Genomic DNA, 21,966 nt, shown 5'->3' with positions numbered 1-21,966 from the left:
ATAACTTAATTCTAGTGTCCCTGGTCAGTATAAATTCCCAGAACATTCATTTTTAGTGCTGCTAATGGCCAAATATGTTTCCCTCCTTAGCAACTGTAACCAAGGCTTCTGTTAGCACTCATGCCCCCTTATGCTCATTAGGTCTGAGGCCGAATGTTTCATATAAGCTGAGACATTTAACCATAGTATCAAATTTATATCCCTTCATAACTCTAAATGCCTCTACTTTTATATTAAATAATAATAAACTGTTTCATCACATGATGATACTCGGTACTAACAGCCAACACTTAATATAGGTAGGAATCTGTTTTGTGTTGTGGAGTGAGTTTGTTTTTTTAATTTTGTACTATTTTTCTTCTGTGCATATAGAACAGTTGTATAGAGCAAACCTGCACTAGGCTGGCTTCTCCTGAACTGTTTTTATTTTTAAGTTTTGAAAAACAACCTTATCTGAAAAATTGTAAAGCAGGCTTATTGTTGTAAAAATAACTCAAGAATGCTTTGAGGTATTGTCACTTCAAATTAAATTATAACGTTGAAGTTGTTTACACTAAAATGTATATGAAAAATCGTCTGCCATTCCTTGTGTTTAATGAAGGAATATTTTCCTCCTTCAATATTTAACAGGTTTTATTTCGACTGAACTTCTTGGTTGTGGTGTTGTGCATAGTTATGGATCGGTCTTACCAGTTCTATTACTTTGTTCCTCTAGTCACTGTCTGGTTTATGATCATATATGTTACATTAGCTCTGTGGCCTCAAATAGTCCAGAAGAAGGCCAATGGTAAATATGATTTTCTTTTGCATAACTAAATAACTAAAATAACTAAGCATGCTACTTTGCATTCAATTATGTTTAACTTCAGATAACATTGTAGTTCTTAGTACATGGTACATTCCATAGTTTGATCACACTACACTTCTGTAAAGCAAACGCATGCTGTCTGACACAAGAAAACTTAACCTATGTCTACCTTTATTCTATTTTATCAGTGCTAAATTAGCCATTTGTGGGAGGAAAGGTTAAAAAATGAGTGTAATGGTTGGGGGGGTAGTCAAGCACAGCCCTACCTACTTACATTAGAGGGTGGGGCCAGATGATGTATTTAACCTTTTACTTGTGTTAGGTTAAGAGAAAACAATAGAAATACTTAGATAAATAACGTACAGTCACCTCTTGGCCTGAGTGCTGAATGCTGAATGCTGAATGCTGGCCCGTAAGGGGCCCTAATTTGGTGTATTATGTTATCATCTGTAGGGCTTACCTTCTTGAGTTAGCATTCTACTCCTGGAAGGGTCCATGGACGAAAAAAACTTAGCTCTACCCTGTTATACACCTTTTCTCAGCATTTGTTAACCTGATCTGGTGTTCTTTATATATTTTTTAACTTGAACAGGCTTCTTTATTACCAGTCACTGTTCACTTAATGAACATGGTGCCACTTTGACATTGTATAATATATCTGAGGACAAATGAAGCTCATACTCTGAAAGGGGGACAGTGTATGTGTCCATTGCCATGGCAATCTGATTAGTGCTGTTTCATTGCCTTCCAGTGCTGCCCCATAATATTTTGCTCCAGTCAACTCTAGTAACACATGGCTAGCTGGGCCAGAATGTGGGTGGGGATGTGCATCTGAATGGACATTCCACTGAAATAATGCACTGTGGGTGGATGTTCTTTTTCCATATTGCAGTACTTTCAGTAAGATGTGCATCCTAATGTTGGTTCTCACCTACACACTTTGCTGTGTATAATATAAAAGTAGGGCTATCAAAGTTATAACAGAAAAAAAATTAAAGGTAACAGCCTAATTTTGGTTTTCTTGTTGCTCCTGTCCACAGGCAATTGCTTCTGGCATTTTGGTTTACTGCTGAAACTAGTTTCCCTCTTCTTCTGTATATATTTTCTAGCCTATTCTCAGGTTTGTATTAGTTTATTTTGGTACAGAGACTGTTAGAAAGTTGGATATTTGGATTTTATGGCAGTAAACAGACAAGCTCTATTCATAGGTAAAGCACTTGCAGCTGTGGGACAGTCATGGTAACCAGCTTGTGTGTGTGTAAGGAAAAGGTTGCGGTGTATTACAGCTCTTTCTTGTTTATAAATCCATTAACTGTTACCCCAGAAGTGGGTGTTGGAATGCTTGGGTTCATCCAAACTTGTGAGGGTGGAGCATCTACTTTCACAAAGCACATCAGCCTGTGCTTGCATCCAAAAATGGCTGTTTTGTTTTGAGGAGAGGGTACTGTTTCAATGTTTTTGTTTTTATTTGCTTTGTTCTTGGTAGACTTGGCCACTAAAACCCCGATACCAAAACTTTTCAAATTAAGAGTGAAGGACGTGCATGTTAGAAAATGTTTGGGCTTTCTAACATTAAGAAAAGAAGCAGTTAAAACATTTTATTTTTTCTCCTGCATTTTATTGTTATATGAATATTTTATAAATAAAAAACCAGATTATGTTTGCTTTCTAGTCTAGAAAAAAGTAACTGGAAACAACTAGCTCCAGAATGCTCGGATTTCATACTCCGGAAAAATGTATCCATGTCTCTCTGTAGAGAACCACTCTGAAGCTTTTAGAATAGGAAGCTCTGTGGCCCTGATGAACAGAGTTCATGTGCCGCAGCCTGATAAAAGACGTTGGAGTAGCACCCATAAACTGGTTTGAAGTTCATGTGATTAATCTAGCAACCCCGCTCCCCTCATTGATGGGATTCAGGCTTTTTTTACTAGGCTGTGCTCAGGCTGAGGAACAGCATGTGGAACATCCATTTGAGTTTGTGTTTCTCCATTCAGCTGTGGACAAAAACTCATAGCTGGATAGGGGAATATATTTTGTATGTACATTTGGGTATGGAATGCTTTTACTCTGCCAATGCTGCCTGCTCTTCAGGAGTAAAATGCAACTCAGATGTGATTTCCAGCACAAGATTTATGGGATATGTGACTCTTATTGTAAGCTTTTAAGAGGCACTTGAATGAGACTAGTTTTCACAACCATATCTTCAAAGAACTTTCAACTATTGAATTCCTAGTTCTTTTGGACTAATTGTTTGCATCCTCATTATTTGCCATTAATTAACATCAGACACACTTTTCCCATTTGAAGAGTCACAAGATGTCCAACAATTCTCACTAGGAGAGTTAAAAAATTACCTTTAATGAAAACTGATCAAAACATATTTTTAATTTTAAGGAAATTATTAAAATGTTTCAGAAGATGTTACTGTTTTTAGGATATATTGATGAGTTTTTAAAAAACACAAAGAAATTCTTCAGCAATCTTATCAGTTAAAAAAAGAAAATATGGATTGAGATTGCTAGTGTATGAAAACAGGGCTCTTCAGCAGCAAAATACTAAACTAAAATATACTTATGACCAGCTTTAGCTAGCCTGGAGCAATGAGTTGATGGTTCTCCGACAGTCTTTTTTTTCCTGCTTGTTAGTAGTGCTTTCCCCATTTTTGTTTGTTTTAAGAACCTGAACACAGAAGAAAATTTCTGATAAGTAATCCACACTAATTCAAGTTGTATGTCCAGTTACACCCAAGAAAGTAAACACACTTTCTTATTAAAGACTCTTAAATTGTATATAGTTATAGTGTCTGTATTTTTACAGCAAGTGGATTGGACTGTGAAAGACCAACCCAAATGGTGTTTGCATTTTGACAAATTTGTATAGCTGTGCAATTTCCCTGCTTTTTAAAGTTTGATAGCAATATCTGTTGGCTATACGTATGTTCTTAAACCGCAAGGTTTTTTGCCTATTAGTGACTTATATGTTATAGTTGCAATCTATGGCCCTGATCCTATAGATCCTTGTACACAAAGCAGAATGAACAAAGCAGTCTCTTTCTTTGTCAAACACTCTTGAGCTCAGGAACATTCTAATATGAATAGGCATTTTAGCCTGCCTATATGGTGGGAAGGGACCCATTGTGCACTGTTTATGGTTTTAGGATGCTTGACTCAAATGTATGGTGAAATATTGCAGTATTGTATTATAAACTCAGCATCCCCATTCATCTGCTGTCAGAAATGGAATATTTGTGCTAGTTGGTCTGTTAGTGTGACTAAACAGTTATTTTGTTCATGTTTGTTTCTTACAGGGTGTATTTGAGAAGATTTTTTCTATTTGGCCATTGTCCAAGGGTTTTGAACTAAATGGGAACATCTATGAATGGTGGTTTAGATGGAAACTAGATCGATATGTATGTAAAGTTTTTTTTAAAAATTTTGGTCATTATGTGTGGTCTACCTGTAAATTTTGGCTGCCAACCTTATAAAAGTGAAAGCAAACTGTGATCTCAGTTTGCAAATGAAATAAGAAAAGGTGGCTTACTGGAACAACTTTCTTCTATCCACAAGATAAATTATTTCACTAGCTGCCTCAGTTTTGAATAGTGTATGCTGCAACACTCCAAAGAATACAGAATTTGCAGGAACTAGTTGCCCTCGAGGTATTGCCAGTCTACATCTCCCACAGTCCCTGATTATTGCCCATGCTGGCTGGGGCTGATAGGAGTTGGGAGTCCAACAGCATCTGGAAGGCCACACGTTTCCCATCACTGCTGTGAACACTTGGTCTACAGTTCTGCATATTCAGCAATTGCCCAAAAATACAGGGTTAGACTGATCCATTGGGCACATTCGTGTCTGGCCCAGAGAGACTCATTTCATTCTGTTGTCCCTTACAAGACTGAAATGAGTTTTAAAATTCAGGCATTGTAGGTGAACATGTACATTACGTATGGGTGTAGGTATCTTAAGTGAACTAGATAGTTAAATGCATCTTTGCTAAATGCTTCAATTGAGCAGTTCTTCCTTTCTCTTGCAGGTCGTTTTTCATGGGATGTTGTTTGCTTTTATCTATCTAACATTTCAGAAACGGCAGATCCTGTCAGAAGGAAAGGGGGAGCCGCTCTTTCCCAACAAAGTTTCAAATGTTTTATTATTTATTTCAGTAGTTTCTTTTTTGGTAAGTTTCTGAAATCCCTTACTCAACTACTGTCTTCCTTTATTCCTGAATTGTTACTCGAGGTGCAGATTGTCTTCATGAAAATAAGTAGTAAGCTGTGGGCATCCCTTAAGAAGAGACATTCATTTTTGGAGGTTTTGCCAGCTATACTGAATAAATTGCATGTTTTAGAGAAATTCTGAAAGAAATTATGAGGGGCATTTCAGCACAGAAGAAAAACATCCCAAAGGCTGCAAATCTGTGCATGTTTCCTCAGAAATAAACCTCATTTAATAAGGCTTACTTCCTGGTAATCTTGCATAGGATTGCAGCCAAAGTGTAATTTGCAGGGTCAACATTTCTACTCCACTCAATAGACTAATTTTATTTGTAACACTGAAAAATAATTGCCTCCTTTGATGTATCCTCTATATCTGTGTTTATATTTTAGACTTACTCTATCTGGGCCAGCAGCTGTAAAAACAAAACTGACTGCAATGAAATGCATCCTTTGGTTTCAGTTGTGCAGGTAATTGTGTTCCCTTTGTTTCTGTGATTAGAATCTTAGATTTTACACACATACACACAATTAGGGTGTAAAAGTAGTAAGGCTCACAAAACTACTAATCTGGCCCTTCAGGGGTTGTTAGACTACAGCTCCCATCACCTTGGCCATTGGCCATGCTGTCTGAGGCTGATAGGGTCCAACAACCTCTAAAGGGCCACAGGTTCTCCATTCCTGTTGTAGTTTGACTACAAGAAGCTGGGACTCAGAGTTCTGTATATTGGTCATTGATGCCCAACAAGGCCCGATTCAGATGTAATGCTAAAACACATGAACTGCATGAACAAGATTTGGTGAGCTGTGAGCTCACATGCTGTAGTTAATTTAAACTGTAGTTTATTGAAACAAGCTTTGTTCTTGACTTGTGCTGATTTACTTTAGTTTAAAGTAATAACAGTTTGGATATAACACCAAACTTTGGTTAGCTTAAACCAGGAAGCAACTGCTTCCAGTTTCCTCACAACCATGCTGGATGGAGAGTGGGAAGTGCTTGAGCCCAAGGCTCATTCACATAAGTTAAACTGTGGCTTAGCCTGTAGTTGGGACTGTAGCTGCTAGATATCTAATAAATTTCTTAGTAAAGGCCATGCTAGAGGTTTTTCCAAGACAACCAACTGTACAGGGCTAGGATCTTCCTTTGTGTTTGAACTTAAAGCAATATTAGTTTTTATTGGTGACTTGCACTATAATCTTTGTGTTGCAGAATTCCTGATTACTCCTTACAAAACTCAAGGTTCTGCACCATACAGTTTGAAAGCCAGTAGGTTTTGCGTTTTGGAAAATGCAGAAAATAAATTCGGTAGTGCTGTTAATACAATCCTAGATTGTCTATTCAGAATCAATTTCCATTAAGTTTAGTGGGATTTCCTTCCAGCTAAGTGTGAATAGGGAGGCAGCCTAAGGCATCTTTTTCACACAGCTTGGTTTTTTGTCTTTCAGATTTTAGCTTTCATCCTTATCAGGAATATACCTGGCTATGCTCGTTCTGTATATAGTTCATTTTTCGCTTGGTTTGGCAGAATTTCACTTGAGGCAAGTAGCATACTTTTGTTGTAATGTGAAGAATTATGCTCCTAGTAGTGTACAATAACACTTTAATTGATTTGTGATCTGACTTTCTGTACAATCAAGAAATGCATCTGAATCTTGGTTGCTGTAAATCCTGAATTTCTTCTGACCACCCACAGCCACCACCATTTGAAATACCACACCAGGTGTTGCACTGAATGGCGTTTTCTCAGCCTCAGATCAAGTGTTGAAAGACATATACAGTAATACAACTGGTTTACAACTCATGAAGCTTCAGTTCTTTGCATGGTTTAGGGTTGGCATTGAGGGAGAGCAGGGCTCTTGTGCCTTTAACAGCTGTGTGCCAGGCAGAATAACCGGTTAGGCTGTTTCTAGTATGGAAATACAATTATAGGGAAAAAATTGTCTGCTGACATTTTGTGTGTCAGATTTTCCATAGGAAGTGGGCCATCACTGTGGGTAACAGTTCCACCTATCGTGCGAAGGCAAGAATGTTTTTGAAGTCAAGACTAGGGACGTCATGCCCCTCCCACTCTCCAGTTCATTCTTGCCTTCGTACGAACAAGATTGGAATTTCACGTAGCATTTAGCTAAGTCTATCTCTCTTTAAAACCTTTTTTCCTTTTTTCCGTTTTTTGTGTCTAACCTACTGAGGATCCCCTCAGAGACCGCGGCTGCGGCTCTCTTCCCCCTTTCCTCAAGGCTATTTAATTTCTTTTATTTCCTTGACTGGGGGCTCCCTCTGAGACCGCGGCTGCGGCTCTCTTTGTTTTGGCAGTTTCAAGCCCCCTCCCCCCCCCGGCTCTGTCGTATCCGTAGCCAGGGGGCTCCCTCAGTGACCGCGGCTGCGGTTCTCTTTTTGATCGCTTTTGATCACTTGTGAGGGAAGGGGAATCCCCCTCCCTCCCCCCCCGATCGTTACCACGGCTGCGGCTGATCCGATCTCTTGATCGCTTTTGAGGGAAGGGGAATCCACCCTCCTTCCCCCCCCCGATCGTTGCTGCGGCTGCGGCTGATCCGATCTCAGCGGGAGCTTGCAGCTGCGGCTCCCGCTCTTACTCCTTACCGCAGATCGCCCTCGCTACGTGGCTTAAATCCCACTGCGAAGGGCTTTACAGACCGCTATTGCGGCTCTCTCTGCGGCGGCTGCCGTTTTTTGCCTCTACCTGCCCTTCCAGAGTTTTTCCAGAGCTGCTACTGCGGCTTTCGGCGAGTCCGTGCTGGGCAGCCCTTCTCCCAGTTCGCTTCCGACGGCCGCCATTGCTCCTTCTTCCTCAGCCCCCTTTTGATCGTTTTTTTCCCGCCCGTTTTTCTGGGCGCCATTTTTTGAAATTCAAAATTCCCGCCTTTTTCGTTACCATTTTTTAAGCATCGGATACCTCCCCTGCAGGCTATCTATCTGTATGTTTGTGTATATGTGCTGCTGACAAATTTACACAAGGCTGATTTACACACATTTTTACTGTGGCTGTAATCATAGTGGCTGAATTGTATTATTAAGGCTGGAGCTCCAATCCTAGTGGGCTGGATTGTATTATCAAGGCTGGAGCTTTAATCCTAGTGGCTGGATTACATTATCAAGGCTGGAGTTTTAATCCTAGTGGCTGGATTACATTATCAAGGCTGGAGCTTTAATCCTAGTGGCTGGATTACATTATCAAGGCTGGAGCTTTAATATCAGTGGCTGACTTGTACTAAATCTGATTTACATTACATATCCTGCCCCCTATGGGGCCGTGAACAAGCCAAAAACCCAGCCTACAGCACTAATCTGAGTGTGCCAACTCTAAAACAGCCTATATTATATTAACGTTGATACCTCTGTGCATTCTGCCCCCTCTGTGGCAGTGCATTCGCCATCTGCCAGTGTATCCTACCCCCTCCGTGGTAGTACGCTGTGCCAGTTCGGGTCTTTACATCCTGCCCCCTCCGTGGCAGTGTACTGCACCCAGGTTCATATAAGATGGCAGAACAGCCAGGCATGTCACCATCAACACACATGGTGCCAGATCAGCCAGACATGCCACAATCAGCCAAGCCACAACATACTAACACGTCTAAGACCAGACATGCCAAAGCACTGGCTAAGACAAAACATCTTTCCAGCCATAGTAAACCAAAGCGCCCTCGTTATGTCTCTGTGCCAACAACCACCACAGCACAGACACACATAAGTGATATTTTCCATTCTCCTGCTCCTGCCTCTGACGAGGAAGAGTTTGTTGGCTTTCCCCCTCACGGTTCGCCTAACGAACCTACCTCTGGCTTACCGCCTCAGACATCTGTTCCAATAGCCCACCAGGCACATACATCTCACACATCTGGTCTGCAGCTGTCTCCTGATTTCCTCTCCCAACTCCAAGCCATGCTGGCTTATTTCACACAAATGCAGTCACTACCACAGGTTCCTGCCAGACCCCCACTCAACATGGACCAACGCGCGTTCCATGCTGCTCATCCTTCCTGCTCGCCAGATCCCTTCGATTTAGCCAGAGGCAGATGTACGGACGAAGCCTCGTATGCGGAGGAGTTAACTTTCACTGACCATGTTGAAGGAGACGACTGGAGCGACTATTCAGATCATGAGGAGGATACATCGTATCGCTTGTTCAATACCTCAGATTACCAACCGCTCGCACGTAGGGTACTTCATACCCTTGGTCTCCAGACTGCGCCCTCAACTTCGTCCGCTCCAACTCTCAAAGGGGCCAAGGTCCTCAAATCCCCTGCACCTACTGAACACTACATCCCGGTGCCGGACCCAATTGCCAAATTAGCTTCCGAAGAATGGGCCCACCCGCTCAAAGCTCGACGCTTCAAGAACATGGCTGACAGACTTTACGCCCTAGCACCAGACTTCGCCACCAAGTTAGATGTCCCTGGCATAGATGAACCGATCGCTCGCCTCGTTTCACGATCTATCTTGCCCAGGGAAGGGGAATCCCACCTAAAAGATACTACTGAACGTCGAATAGACTTCGCCCTCCGCAAGAACCACGAGGCCACTGCCCTAGCCATGCGTGCCTCTGCCTCAGCCTCCATCTTCTCCAGAGCATCTATGATGTGGCTGGATGACCTTCTAGAGGACGATAACCCTGATCCTGTCACCTTCAAAAGAGCACTATTGAAGTTACGTAAGACAGCAGCCTTTGTGGCCGATGCCACTTTGGATGCCACCCAATTAGGGGCACGAGCCATGACGACTCAAATAGTCGCTCGTCGCACCCTCTGGCTTCGCCACTGGCAAGCTGATTCAGCGGCTAGATTGAACCTGTCCAAGGCTCCTTACTCCGGATCTCTACTCTTCGGTGAGGAAGCTCTAAAGGCAGTTCTGGTTGATCCAAAAGACGCCCACAAACCGGTTCTAGCCACAATCAAGAACATCGACCACAGGCCCCTCAGGCGATTTCCCTCCTTTCGTTCTAACCAGCCCTTTCGAGGAACGCGACCAGGAGGACGAGGCCGCGATTTCAGACCCTATGATTCCAACGCATTCAGGGGCTCCTGGAACCGACGCCCCCAGGGCAGAGGTCAGTACCAAGGGCGCAGGGGCAACTCATCGTCCTCATATAGGGGAGGTCCTCGCCTACACAAGTAGTATTAACGCCATCCCCATAGGTGGCAGATTACTTAATTTTGGAGATCGATGGCTGCGCCTTACTACGGTCCCCTGGATCAGGGACCTCTTCACTTATGGCTATACCATAGAGTTCTGGGCAACCCCGTCAGACAGATTCCACCCGTCTCCTTGCCCAAGGGCACCAGCCAGGCACAACATCATGCAGACAGCTATACATGACCTCTTGCACATAGCGGCAATAGAGCCAGTTCCCACAACTGAGAGATCGGAAGGGGTGTACTCCCTCCTATTTGCTGTGCCAAAACGAGATTTATCTTGGAGGGCGGTATTGGACCTCAAGTTTGTCAACCGTTTTGTAACATACCGCAGGTTCAAAATGGAATCTCTCCATTCCATTACCGAGAGTCTGCATGAAGGAGACTTCCTGGCTTCTATCGACCTTAAGGAAGCGTATCTCCATGTACCCATTTGCATAGCCCACAGAAAGTTTCTTCGGTTTGCCTTTGGCCACCAACATTTTCAATACAGAGCGATGCCATTTGGCCTCTCCTCTGCTCCAAGAGTATTTTCCAAGGTGCTACTCATCCTAGTGGCTTACCTTCGGACCCAAGGGGTTCATATCTACCCATATTTGGACGATCTGCTTATACGGGCCAAATCTGAAGAGCTGGCTCATCATCATTTAATGATCACCCTCAATGTTTTGCAGACCTACGGCTGGCTGGTCAACTTCGACAAAAGCCATCTCCAACCAACCCAACGCCTACTACATCTTGGGGCAATGTTGGACACCCTGCAGGCAATGGTCTTCCTGTCTCCAGATCGCATCACTGCCATCACAAGCATCGCAAGGTCCCTGATGCAACAAACATCCGCAGACGTCATGCTTCTCGCCAGAGCGCTCGGGATGTTTATCTCCACAATCCACATTGTACCCTGGGCTCGAGCTCACACTCGGCCCCTTCAGTGGACTCTGTTGCCTTTTCAAAAAGACATTGCCAGCTCCAACCATCGCAAAGTTCATTTGAGCCCCGCTCTGCGCCTCTCCTTCCGCTGGTGGACCAAGGTTCAACACCTCTCCAAGGGCACGTCGTTCAGAGAACCCCGCAGAACCGTCGTGACCACAGACGCCAGCCTCATAGGTTGGGGAGCCCACTGCAACTCCCAGTATGTTCAGGGGGTTTGGCCCAACGCAGAGCGAGCTCGAAGCATCAACTGGCTGGAACTAAAGGCTGTCCACTTGGCTCTATGTCATTTTCAGTCTCTGTTCCCTTTGCATCATGTGCTCATTCGAACAGACAACACGAGTGTAAAATCACATTTGAACAGACAAGGGGGCACCAGGTCTCGTCCTCTGCAGGACTTAGCCTCCCTCATCTTTGTCTGGGCAGAACAACATCTACAATCCCTGAAAGCAGAGCACCTCAAAGGGATTTTGAATGTGACAGCAGACTGGCTCAGCAGACAACAGGTCTTCCCGGGAGAATGGAAACTTCATCCAGCCATTTTCCATCGTCTCCAGTGTCGGTTCGGCGCCCTCTCAGTCGACCTGTTTGCTTCCAGTCACAATTGCCAGCTTCCCAGGTACTTTGCCCGATACCTGGACTCAACAGCAGAAGCAGTGGATGCTCTGACAACACCGTGGCCAGATGGTCTATTGTACGCCTTTCCTCCCATACCATTGTTAGCCAAAACCTTGAGGAAGGCGCGAACCGAAAGGGCACAGCTGGTTCTGATAGCACCATTTTGGCCACGCCGTCCGTGGTTCTCAGATCTTCTGGCAATGTCAATGATGGACCCTTGGACACTTCCAGTAACGCCAGACCTCTTATCCCAGGGTCCAGTACTGCACCAGGACCCTACTTGGCTCAATCTAACAGCGTGGCGTTTGAACGGAGACACTTGAGGTCAGCTGGACTGTCTGACGCTGTGATTGATATTATTTTGGCCTCGAGAAGACCATCTACCACTCGCATTTATCAACATACCTGGGTGGCTTTCTCCAAGTGGTGTCAGTCCCACCACCACGATCCATCCCAGGCCAATGTGCACCAGGTGCTCCAATTTCTCCATAGTGGCTTTATGATGGGACTTTGACCCAACACTCTACGTCGACATGCGTCTACTCTGTCATCCATTCTCTCAGTGTCCTCTCCTGGAGATCATATTTCCTCACATCCGTTCATCAAACGTTTTTTGAGGGGAGTCGCCCTACGCTCTCCGGCTGTTGTCCATCGGTTCCGCTCATGGAGTTTGCCGAAAGTTCTGCAGGCTTTGCAACGCCCTCCGTTTGAACCCATCAGAACTGTGCCCCTACGTATTCTGTCCTTCAAGGTCCTGTTTCTGATTGCAATCACATCTGCCAGACGCGTTTCGGAGTTGGGCGCATTGTCTTCTGCTCGACACCTCTGCGTCTTCCATAAGGACTCTGTTGTGCTGAAGACTGACCCTTCCTTTCGTCCCAAGGTCGATTCAGTTTTTCATTGCAACCAGGACATTGTTTTGCCTTCCTTTTGCCCGAATCCTACCCATCCTCTCGAGAAGGCTTGGCATTCGTTGGATGTCCGGAGGGCTCTCAAGACCTACCTGTCTAGGACCCAAGAGATTCGACAAACGGAGTCTCTGTTTGTATCCTTTCATCCAGGGTCTATGGGGCATAAAGTATCCAATCCTACCTTATCCCGTTGGTTAAGGGCATGCATTACCTTAGCATATGAGTCCCTGAAGCTGCCAGTTCCTGCTAGTATAACAGCTCATTCTACTAGGTCAGCTGCCACTTCGGCTGCCTTTGCTACTAATGCTCCTGTTGCCGATATTTGTAGGGCCGCAGTCTGGTCTTCCCCACACTTGTTTATAAGACATAATAACATTGATCGTTATGCCTCTGCTGATGCTTCTTTTGGCAGACGAGTGTTGCAACAGGTTCTTAATGAGGATTAACATGTGGGTGGTCCCTCCCTATATGGGTTGCTTTGGTACATCCCACAGTGATGGCCCACTTCCTATGGAAAATGTACCATTGGTCTCACCTGAAAGGTGATTTTCATAGGAAGGGGCCATCACGACCCTCCCAGTTGGAGGATGACTAGTGATTTTATCAATGGGTTACATGTTATTGTTTCCATATTATATTTAAATGTAAGAGTGAAGTCAAGACTTTTAGTTCTGTTATGTTATGTAGTTAGGTTAGAGTCATGTTGTTATGCATGTGACTATTATGTTATTTTCCTGGCGGGCCTGTTGGCCTTGTTCTTGTATTTTTAGATATCTCTTTTAGACTCGCTACAAATGAACTGGAGAGTGGGAGGGGCATGACGTCCCTAGTCTTGACTTCAAAAACATTCTTGCCTTCGCACGATAGGTGGAACTGTTACCCACAGTGATGGCCCCTTCCTATGAAAATCACCTTTCAGGTGAGACCAATGGTACATTTTATTACTTGTATTTGGCAAGATTTATTTTTGGGCCCTCTACCCCACCTGCAAAAGAGGATACAAATTTGCATATGACAAGGTGTATGAGAACTTTTTGCAAATTTGTGTGACTTTGTGTGAGGCAGAGAGCCCAGTCTACATACTGGACTTATACAATTCTTTTGGCACCTCTGCATAAGACTTTTTAGTATGTGCTAAAGCCTTTGTTGCTCTTGTGATGCAAACATGGTGGATACCACACTTCTTTAACATATTTCACTTTATATATCTACTCTTCAGAAACAAATTATGGATTAAAGCTTCATGTCACAGTAGGCACAATTCTAACTATTTTTCTTTTCTTTCCAGCTCTTCATCTGTCAGTACCACATCTGGCTGGCTGCAGATACCAAGGGAATCCTGGTCCTAATTCCAGGCAATCCTATGCTCAACATTATTGTCAGCACTTTTATATTTGTTTGTGTGGCACATGAAATTTCCCAGATCACAAATGATCTCGCGCAGATTGTTGTTCCAAAAGATAGTGCAATTCTGCTGAAAAGGTTGTTCTGTGTAGGTGGCTTTTTTTCTGGACTTCTCTTTTTATCAGCAGTTCAAGAACAATCAAGGCATTAACTTCCAGTAAATCCTTAGAGCTTAACTTCAGGCTTATGTTATATCTGCCTGAGCCAAAACTAAAGACCTAAGACTGGAATTATAAAAAAAACACCCACATCTTCCATGTGTCTTGAGCTACAGAGGAAAGAAATAAAAATAAAGTCTACTGAACATATACGTGGTGGAAATGTCACTACTTTGCATGGGGATATTCACCCACCAAAGGAAAAAGAAACAGAAGTGCACTGTACACTGCTGCATGTGAAAAAAGATAACTTTTCTACTTGAGCATTTTTTTTGTTTACATCTCTCTCTAAAGATAGCAAAAAAATGGAGCGAGATTAGCTCAAGAAGCATTGAGACTATTGCATCAATTTTACCTTGAGCCACTATCGAATGGTTAATAACTACTAGCATACTGTAGTTAATGTATTTGTACATTTCAAAGAACTGCTTTTATTGGAAGAAGTAAAATAATCTGGCCCTGGAGTCTTAAAGGCAGTTAAATTCCTGTCAGTTTACTTACATTTATTTATTGTCTGTGGACAGCAGCATAATGAATGGCTTAAAGGCTTCAGACTTGTCTTCAAAACGGACAGCATTGATGTGTGATCAGATTTTCCTACAATTATCGGAGAGTTTCTGAAGTTAATAACTTGTTTTACTGGTTCCTGCTGTGGTAGCCAGCATGGTGCCTCCAGATGTTGTGGAGTACAACTTCCATTATCCTTGACCACTGGCTATGCTGGCTGGAGCTTATAAGAACTGTAGCATGTCACCTCTGGAGGGCACTATGTTGCTACTCCTGGATTACTGTTTCAATGTAGCTAATACGTATGGAGGAAACCCTTCAAGCACTGGGGGGAAATGATCACAATGTATAATCTTAATATCCATGTTTACAAAGTATATAGCATAGCATTTCAATGAAGATAATTTTCAGTAATTTTCTTATGTTTTCCTAATTGATATTCATTTTGAATGTTTTGAGTAGTTTTATTTTGATGTTTCTAAAAATTGTTGCTTTGTCTTCAGTGTTTCCAGTTTACATAATCAATGCTTTGTATCTTAAAATATTAGTGGCAAAAGTTCACCGAAAATGAAAAGTCCCCTGCCATTCTCCTGCTATTTCTCCCTTCAGTCTCTTATCATAGCATTGCACTCGTATCCTATGAAATTGAGGTAGCTAGACTACTGTTCAACTCTGTTCCTCTTTCCACAACTGAAAAGAACTCCATAGGACTTGAAAATAACTCCATAGGAATAACTCCATATCAAAATAACTCCATATCACACACACTTCAGTGAAGAGTTCAAGCACCTAGCTATGAATATCATGTGTAATGATAATGCTGTTTTATTTTCGTAGGAAGAGGTTTTTATCTTGCTTTAGATTGCATGAGGGGAGAAAAATTAACTGCAACCTATATGTTAGAATCTCAAATGACTGTTTTGAAAGGGCTGCAAACAGACAATGTGTTAAAATCAGCGTGGTTTCTTTTTGAAACGAATGGTCCATAAGGAAGAATGGGTGATTTTTTTCTATCTTTGATGGACAGATGAAGCAGCTTTAAATTCTAAAATGATATGTTTTAACCCTTAAGGATACTTTCATTTCTAGTTTTATTCTTAATCTCATCTATTTACACTCTTAAGCGTGCTGTGCAGATGTGGAACATACAGCAGTTCAGGTTGAAGGAAACAGATTGCAGCTTAATGGAACTGATTTTTATCCTTTTGAATATTTAATTCTAGCCTTTGACAGGTGCAAGCTAAGTTGAAGTAGCAATAAGAGTACAAATCCTAGACAGCATCTATACATCACATTAGGATCATGCTTCAAAGTAACATATGCACATTCAAGTTTCCTTTTCAGAAGTGACCCCTTGAATACCCTCAGATTGCTCTTTGAGCCATGTGAAATTCAAAAGGCAGATTGGGGATTAGTGCACAGTTAGTGCATAGGGAGATAGTGTAGATACATTAGTGATATTTTGCCCCTTTAAGAAGTTCTTGTGACTGGGCTACACCGATAGGAGTTTTAAATAGGATTTTTAGGTTGCTGAGGGGAAGGTACCTTCTGCAAAGGGAGCTCTTCTTAAAAGAAAGAACAGGTTCACCTGCAGGAATTGTGCACGTGATCTTTTGAGTTTTGGCCCCAGCAGCTTGTCCTTGCTATGTTTATATGAGGCATATGGTTTAGCACTTGGAAGAATGAATAGACTGTCGTTTTCTATGCATATGTGCAATTATATGAAATGATGAACAATACGGCTTTTAATTTATCGAGGGTGCTTTTTATGTATACCTTGACAGGGACAACTTTGGAATCCTGTCACAGAAAGTCATACTGAAACATAATTACTGGGGGGAAATTCCAATAAAAATGATGGATCTCAAATTGACTGCATATAATGCTTAAGTTGAACAGCTGTGTTAAGCTGCACTGTGCAAGCTCTGTATTTTCTCAGTTGCCAGTTTATTTACAATCGTGTAAAAATGTAATTGGTGCATTTGATTCATTGTTTGTTTCACTTCAGTTTAGCTGAGCACTACAGTGATGGTTGGCAAGTCCATGGGCTGCATGTACAAATAACACCTGTAACATTAAGGATAACAGAACTTTAGTTAGGTGTGGGATTTTTTTGGTTATGTTTATAAACCAAGTATTGTAGATATTTTATTTATCTGTTGTACAGATTTGGTTAAAGATTATTTTTTAGGTTTGAAATATTGCACTTGTTTGCTGTTACTGTATGTGGGATAAAATATATTTCCTTTTAAAGTTATGTGAAAAATATGAAGTAATTTAAACATTAAATATGTGTACTGTCAGTGCCTTTTTTTGTACTGAAAGGAGCAAATTAAGCAGAAGTGTGAATGTGTGTATTTTTCAAAAAAAGTCTTTTAATGCTTGATTTGTTCAAATCCTGTATTCTAATGTGTGAGAATACTGAAATATTACAAGCATAAGGGTTGTGCAGAACACTGTAAATGAATTCTTCAGGAATGTAGTAACAGGTTTTTCCACAGGTAGCCTGCCATCAGATTGGGTACTACTGCCATCTAGCATCCGAAGGCAAGAATGCACTAGAGTTAAAACCTGGGCTTGGGCCCCTCCCACTCCAGTCTTCATTCTTGCCTTCGTCCGAGGCAGGTTAAATTGTTGGACAGAGCGATAGATAAGTCTTTATTCCTTCTTCCATTTCACCTTTTTTCACCTGTTTGTTTCCCTCCCCACGTTGGTGTTCGGAGGGTGTGCCATTTTTTCTTATTTTTTCCTAGTATATTGTTCCTTATCTCTCCTTGGCGTTATTTTTTCCCCTTTTTGTTTTCCCATTTGGGATTGTTTGGGGGTGCGTCGCTGAGGCTACTTAAGCGGCGGCTGCTGCTTTTTTGTCGGGTGGGGGTCCCGCAGCTGCGGATCCCCCCCCGCTCAGTTTCGGCTGCCTTTTCAACCCTCCTGGGGACTTATTTTCCTGAGGCTGCGGCTCCCTCGCGGGCTCTCCGCCCATTCCTGTGCCCCAGGACAGCGTTTTTTGGCCTACGGCTGCTTTTTCAGCCCTCCTGTGGTCTTATTTAGGCAACCCCGATATCGCAGCCGCCATTTTGTTTTTTGCACTTTTAAAGTTTTTTCCTTTCTGAGGCTTCTTGAGGCCCTATAAGACAGCCTCTCGTCCCGGCTGCCCTCTCAGCCCTGTTGGGGCTTTATTTAGGCTTGGCTGCTTTTTCAGCCCTCCTGGGGTCTTATTTAGGGAACCCCGATATTGCGGCTGCCATTTTGTTTTTTGCACTTTTGAAGTTTTTTCCTTTCTGAGGCTTCTTGAGGTCCTATAAGGCAGCGTCTCGTCCCGGCTGCCCTCTCAGCCCTGTTGGGCCTTTATTTAGGCTCCTCGATATCGCGGCCGCCATTTTGTTTTTCAAGTGTTTTTTCTAAAGTATTCCTGCATGTGAGACCTGTGTCTTTAGAACGACCTATAGTCTAGAGATACCACACCTTCCCCATTGTGTGTGTGTATCCCCTTATGTGCACCGCTGTGTGAGGTTTAGTTTTCGTCAGTGCACTTTGGTGGTACCGCACCTTCCCCATTGTGTGCGTGTATCTAGCCCTGGCCATGCTGCGCTTTTTAAAAGCTTCCTTTTTCCTGGCAGTGTAATTGGCGGTCCCGCACCTTCCCCATTGTGTGCGTGTACCTAGCTGGTGGCCAATATTGTATCTCAACTCCCCTTTTATATTTTGGAGTCCTGATTGCTTAGTGGGGTCTTAGTACTTTATTGGTGGACGTACACCCACTTATTTTTGGATGCCATAGTGAACCTTGTCATATTTCTCTTGGCACCTGAACCCTACTCTGCATCTTGCTCTATACTATTTCTAGCTCAGAACTGTTACAGCACCTTCCCCATTGTGTGTGTGATCCAGACACTGACATGGCGGATCCGAACCCTGAGGTGCCACAAACCTCAAAAGCAGGTCGTCAGGGCATTGCCCCATCTCAACACAAACCAGCTAAACATAAGCATGCTAAAGCCTTAGCCAAGACTAAACACCTGTCTGGCCACGGGGCGCCCAAGAGGGCACACTATGTTGCACCCCCGCTCCCGGAGAAACCTCTGCACGCAGCGGTGCCTGCGCTCTTTCAGTCTCCTTCGGAGTCTTCAGAGGAAGAGTTTGAAGGCTTCCCCAACCAAACTCCTCGCCAATCTGACACCTCTCTTATTCGCCTGACTCCATCTGTGCAGACTCTTGTGCCTCCACAGGCCATGCTCTACCCGCTCCTCCACCTGCAGAGATACAGTTGACTCCAGATTTTATGCTACAGTCACGAGAGATGCCTGGGTGCCTATATCAACCTCAGCCTCCACCACATGTATCCCCTCAGCTGGAAGTTTCGCGGCAGCCCACCTCTGCAAGACAACCTGGCTGCCATGATGATGCCCCACTACCCTCACCTAACCCATTTGATGTGGTCAGGGGCAGAGTGGGCGTGGAACTCTCACAGATGGATAACTACTTAAACTTCTTCCAGGCTGACCCTGATGAATGGAGTGGGGAATCTGACCCAGATGAGGACTACTCTTACCGCCTTTTCATCCCGGCGGACTTCATTCCTCTGTCTCGCAGAGTAATGGACACCCTCGGCATTCAACCAGAACAAACACTACCGGTTGCTCTTCCGGTGAAGGAAGCCAGAGTTCTCAAGTCACCTAGATCAGTGGATCATTTTATCCCTGTGCCAGATCCTATTAACAAGCTGGCCAGAGAAGAATGGGCCCGCCCTCTACGTCCGCGCCGTTCCTCCACTTTGGCCAACAAGATGTATACCCTGGCCCCGGACTTCATGTCATTCCTGAACGTCCCGGGAGTGGACCAACCCATCTCCAATCTCATGTCTCGGTCTCTCCTCCCAAAAGAAGGAGACTCCCAGTTCAAGGATCCCTCGGAGAGGCGGCTCGACTTTGTCCTCCGAAAGATCCACGAGGCATCCGCTCATTCCATCCGGGCCTCTGCTGCCGCCTCCATCTTCTCACGGGCCTCCATGATGTGGATGACCCTAACCCGGATCCCGCCAAGCTACGGAAGGGTCTACTCAGGGTACACAAGGCTGCTGCATTTGTGGCTGACGCCACGTTAGACGCAACCTACCAAGGTGCACAGGCTCTGGCGGCTGGAATTGTAGCCCATCAAACCCTATGGCTTCAACATTGGGACGCTGACTCTACTGCCAGAACTAACTTGTCCATGGCTCCATACTCGGGTGCTATGCTCTTTGGCGACGACGCACTTAAAGCTGTCCTGGTCAATCCCAAGGACAATCATAAGCCTGCCTTAGCCACAGTCAGAAGAGACGACCGCAGACCATTTCGGCAGTTTACTCCTTACCGCTCCTTTCAGCCCTTTCGGCAGTTTACTCCTTACCGCTCCTTTCAGCCCTTTCGGAGAGGACGACCTGGTGGACAAGGACGGGATACCAGGCCTACAGATTTCCGTCCCCTCAAGGCACCCTGGCCCAGACAACGTTTCCAGCCCAGAGCCCAATACCAAGGCAGGCAAGCCACTTCAGCCTTTTACGGCAGAGGAGCCTGTCAGCGCAGGCAGTTCTGACACCTTTCCCATTAGAGGCAGACTCTCCCTCTTCTCTAGCTCCTGGCTCTCTCTGACACAAATCTCTTGGATCAGGGTCATCTTCACCCAGGGGTACAACACAGAGTTTTGGAGGGAACCCCCGGACAGATTTTGCCTCTCCCCTGTCTCCAAGTCACGCAGGGTGGCTATGCAGGATGCCCTACGCCATCTTCTAAACACAGCTGCTATAGAGACAGTACCTCCATCCGAAAGGCTGCAAGGCATGTACTCCGTCCTCTTCACGGTCCCCAAGCGAGATTCCTCATGGAGGGCAGTCCTAGACCTCAAGTTTCTCAACCGCTTTGTCAAGTACCGCCGCTTCAAGATGGAGTCACTGGCATCTATTGTGGAAGCTCTACAACCGGGGGATTTCCTAGCGTCCATTGACCTGAAGGACGCTTATTTACACATTTCAATTTGCCCGGATCACAGAAGATTCCTGAGATTCGCACTAGGCCACCACCATTTCCAATACCGTGCCATGTCATTCGGCCTCTCCTCGGCTCCTCGAGTATTCACCAAGGTGATGGCCACCATGGTGGCATCTCTTCGCCTACAGGGGGTTCACATCTACTCCTATCTCGACGACCTCCTCCTTCGAGCATGCTCTCAGGACTTGGCCCACAGACAACTCCAGTTCACCCTAGAAACTCTAGAATCTCATGGCTGGCTGATCAATGCCGAAAAGAGTCACCTGCAGCCAACCCAGCGCCTCCAGCACCTGGGGGCTATACTGGACATGTCGTTAGCCATGTTTTTTCTGTCTCCAGACCGCATCGCCTCCATCACAGCCATGGCAACTTTACTGATACATCGCCCAAGGGCAGATATCATGCTCCTAGCACAGCTTCTCGGGTCAATGATTTCCACAATTCACATCGTCCCGTGGGCTCGACATCACTCGAGACCTCTACAATGGGCCCTCCTACCTTTTCAGGCCGACATTGCCAAGTCCAACCATCGGGTGATTCCGCTGGACCCATCGTTGAGAGACTCCGCTGGTGGGTAACGACAACACACCTCAGCAACGGGACACCCTTTCAGGACCCAGCCAGAGACTTAATCACCACCGATGCCAGTCTGTCAGGCTGGGGAGCCCATTGCAACTCCACCTTCGTTCAGGGCGTGTGGTCCACGCAGGACCTAAATCACAACATAAACTGGCTGGAGCTCAGGGCTGCTCATCTGGCCCTTCGGCACTTCCAACCACTGTTCTCTCTACAGCACGTGCTCATCCGTACAGACAACGTTTGCGTCAAATCTCATAGCAACAGACGGGGGTACCAGGTCCAGGAGTCTTCAGGAAGAGGCGACCCGAATCTTCGACTGGGCCGAGAACCATCTATTGTCGTTACGAGCAGAACATCTCAGTGGGGTTCTAAACGTGACCGCCGATTGGCTCAGCAGGCAGCAGATCAACCCAGGAGAATGGAAGTTTCACCTGGCAGTGTTCCATCTCCTTCAGCTCCGGTTCGGCCCCCTCTCTGTGGACCTCTTCGCTTCCAGCCACAACTGCCAGCTACCTCGTTACTTCTCGAGATACCTAGAGCCGATGGCGGAAGCAGTGGATGCGCTGATAGCACCATGGCCAGACGGGCTTCTTTATGCCTTTCCTCCAATATCCCTCCTGGGCAGGACGCTGACGAAACTCCGACACGAAGGAACTTGGAT

At 44.6% G+C, this 21,966-nt stretch overlaps 2 protein-coding genes across 3 annotated transcripts in view; both read left to right on the top strand.

Moving 5' to 3' along the window:
* Positions 1-16,982, top strand: part of CASD1 (CAS1 domain containing 1) — a 46,450-nt gene extending 29,468 nt beyond the window's left edge. Inside the window, exons 12-18 of one of the 2 annotated variants that reach the window (XM_061587789.1) lie at positions 631-787; positions 1,849-1,928; positions 4,116-4,217; positions 4,844-4,984; positions 5,415-5,492; positions 6,468-6,560; positions 13,920-16,982. In XM_061587789.1, coding sequence (XP_061443773.1) covers positions 631-787; positions 1,849-1,928; positions 4,116-4,217; positions 4,844-4,984; positions 5,415-5,492; positions 6,468-6,560; positions 13,920-14,186 — 918 coding nt within the window. In that variant the 3' untranslated portion in view covers positions 14,187-16,982. Of the gene's footprint in view, positions 1-630; positions 788-1,848; positions 1,929-4,115; positions 4,218-4,843; positions 4,985-5,414; positions 5,493-6,231; positions 6,289-6,467; positions 6,561-13,919 lie in introns of those variants that run through there. The other variant, XM_061587790.1, reaches the window with a different exon arrangement.
* LOC133365456 (uncharacterized) lies at positions 7,755-12,330 on the top strand. The gene is made up of 2 exons (XM_061587351.1): positions 7,755-10,087; positions 10,847-12,330. The coding sequence occupies exons 1-2, from the start codon at positions 8,521-8,523 to the stop codon at positions 12,232-12,234; spliced, it is 2,955 nt and encodes a 984-aa protein (XP_061443335.1). The 5' UTR covers positions 7,755-8,520; the 3' UTR covers positions 12,235-12,330.
* Positions 16,983-21,966: the final 4,984 nt, after the last annotated feature.

This window comes from Rhineura floridana, chromosome 10 (assembly GCF_030035675.1).
Source record: "Rhineura floridana isolate rRhiFlo1 chromosome 10, rRhiFlo1.hap2, whole genome shotgun sequence".
In the NCBI taxonomy this organism is placed as follows: Eukaryota; Metazoa; Chordata; class Lepidosauria; order Squamata; family Rhineuridae; genus Rhineura; species Rhineura floridana.
This window is presented reverse-complemented; position numbering and strand designations above follow the sequence as displayed.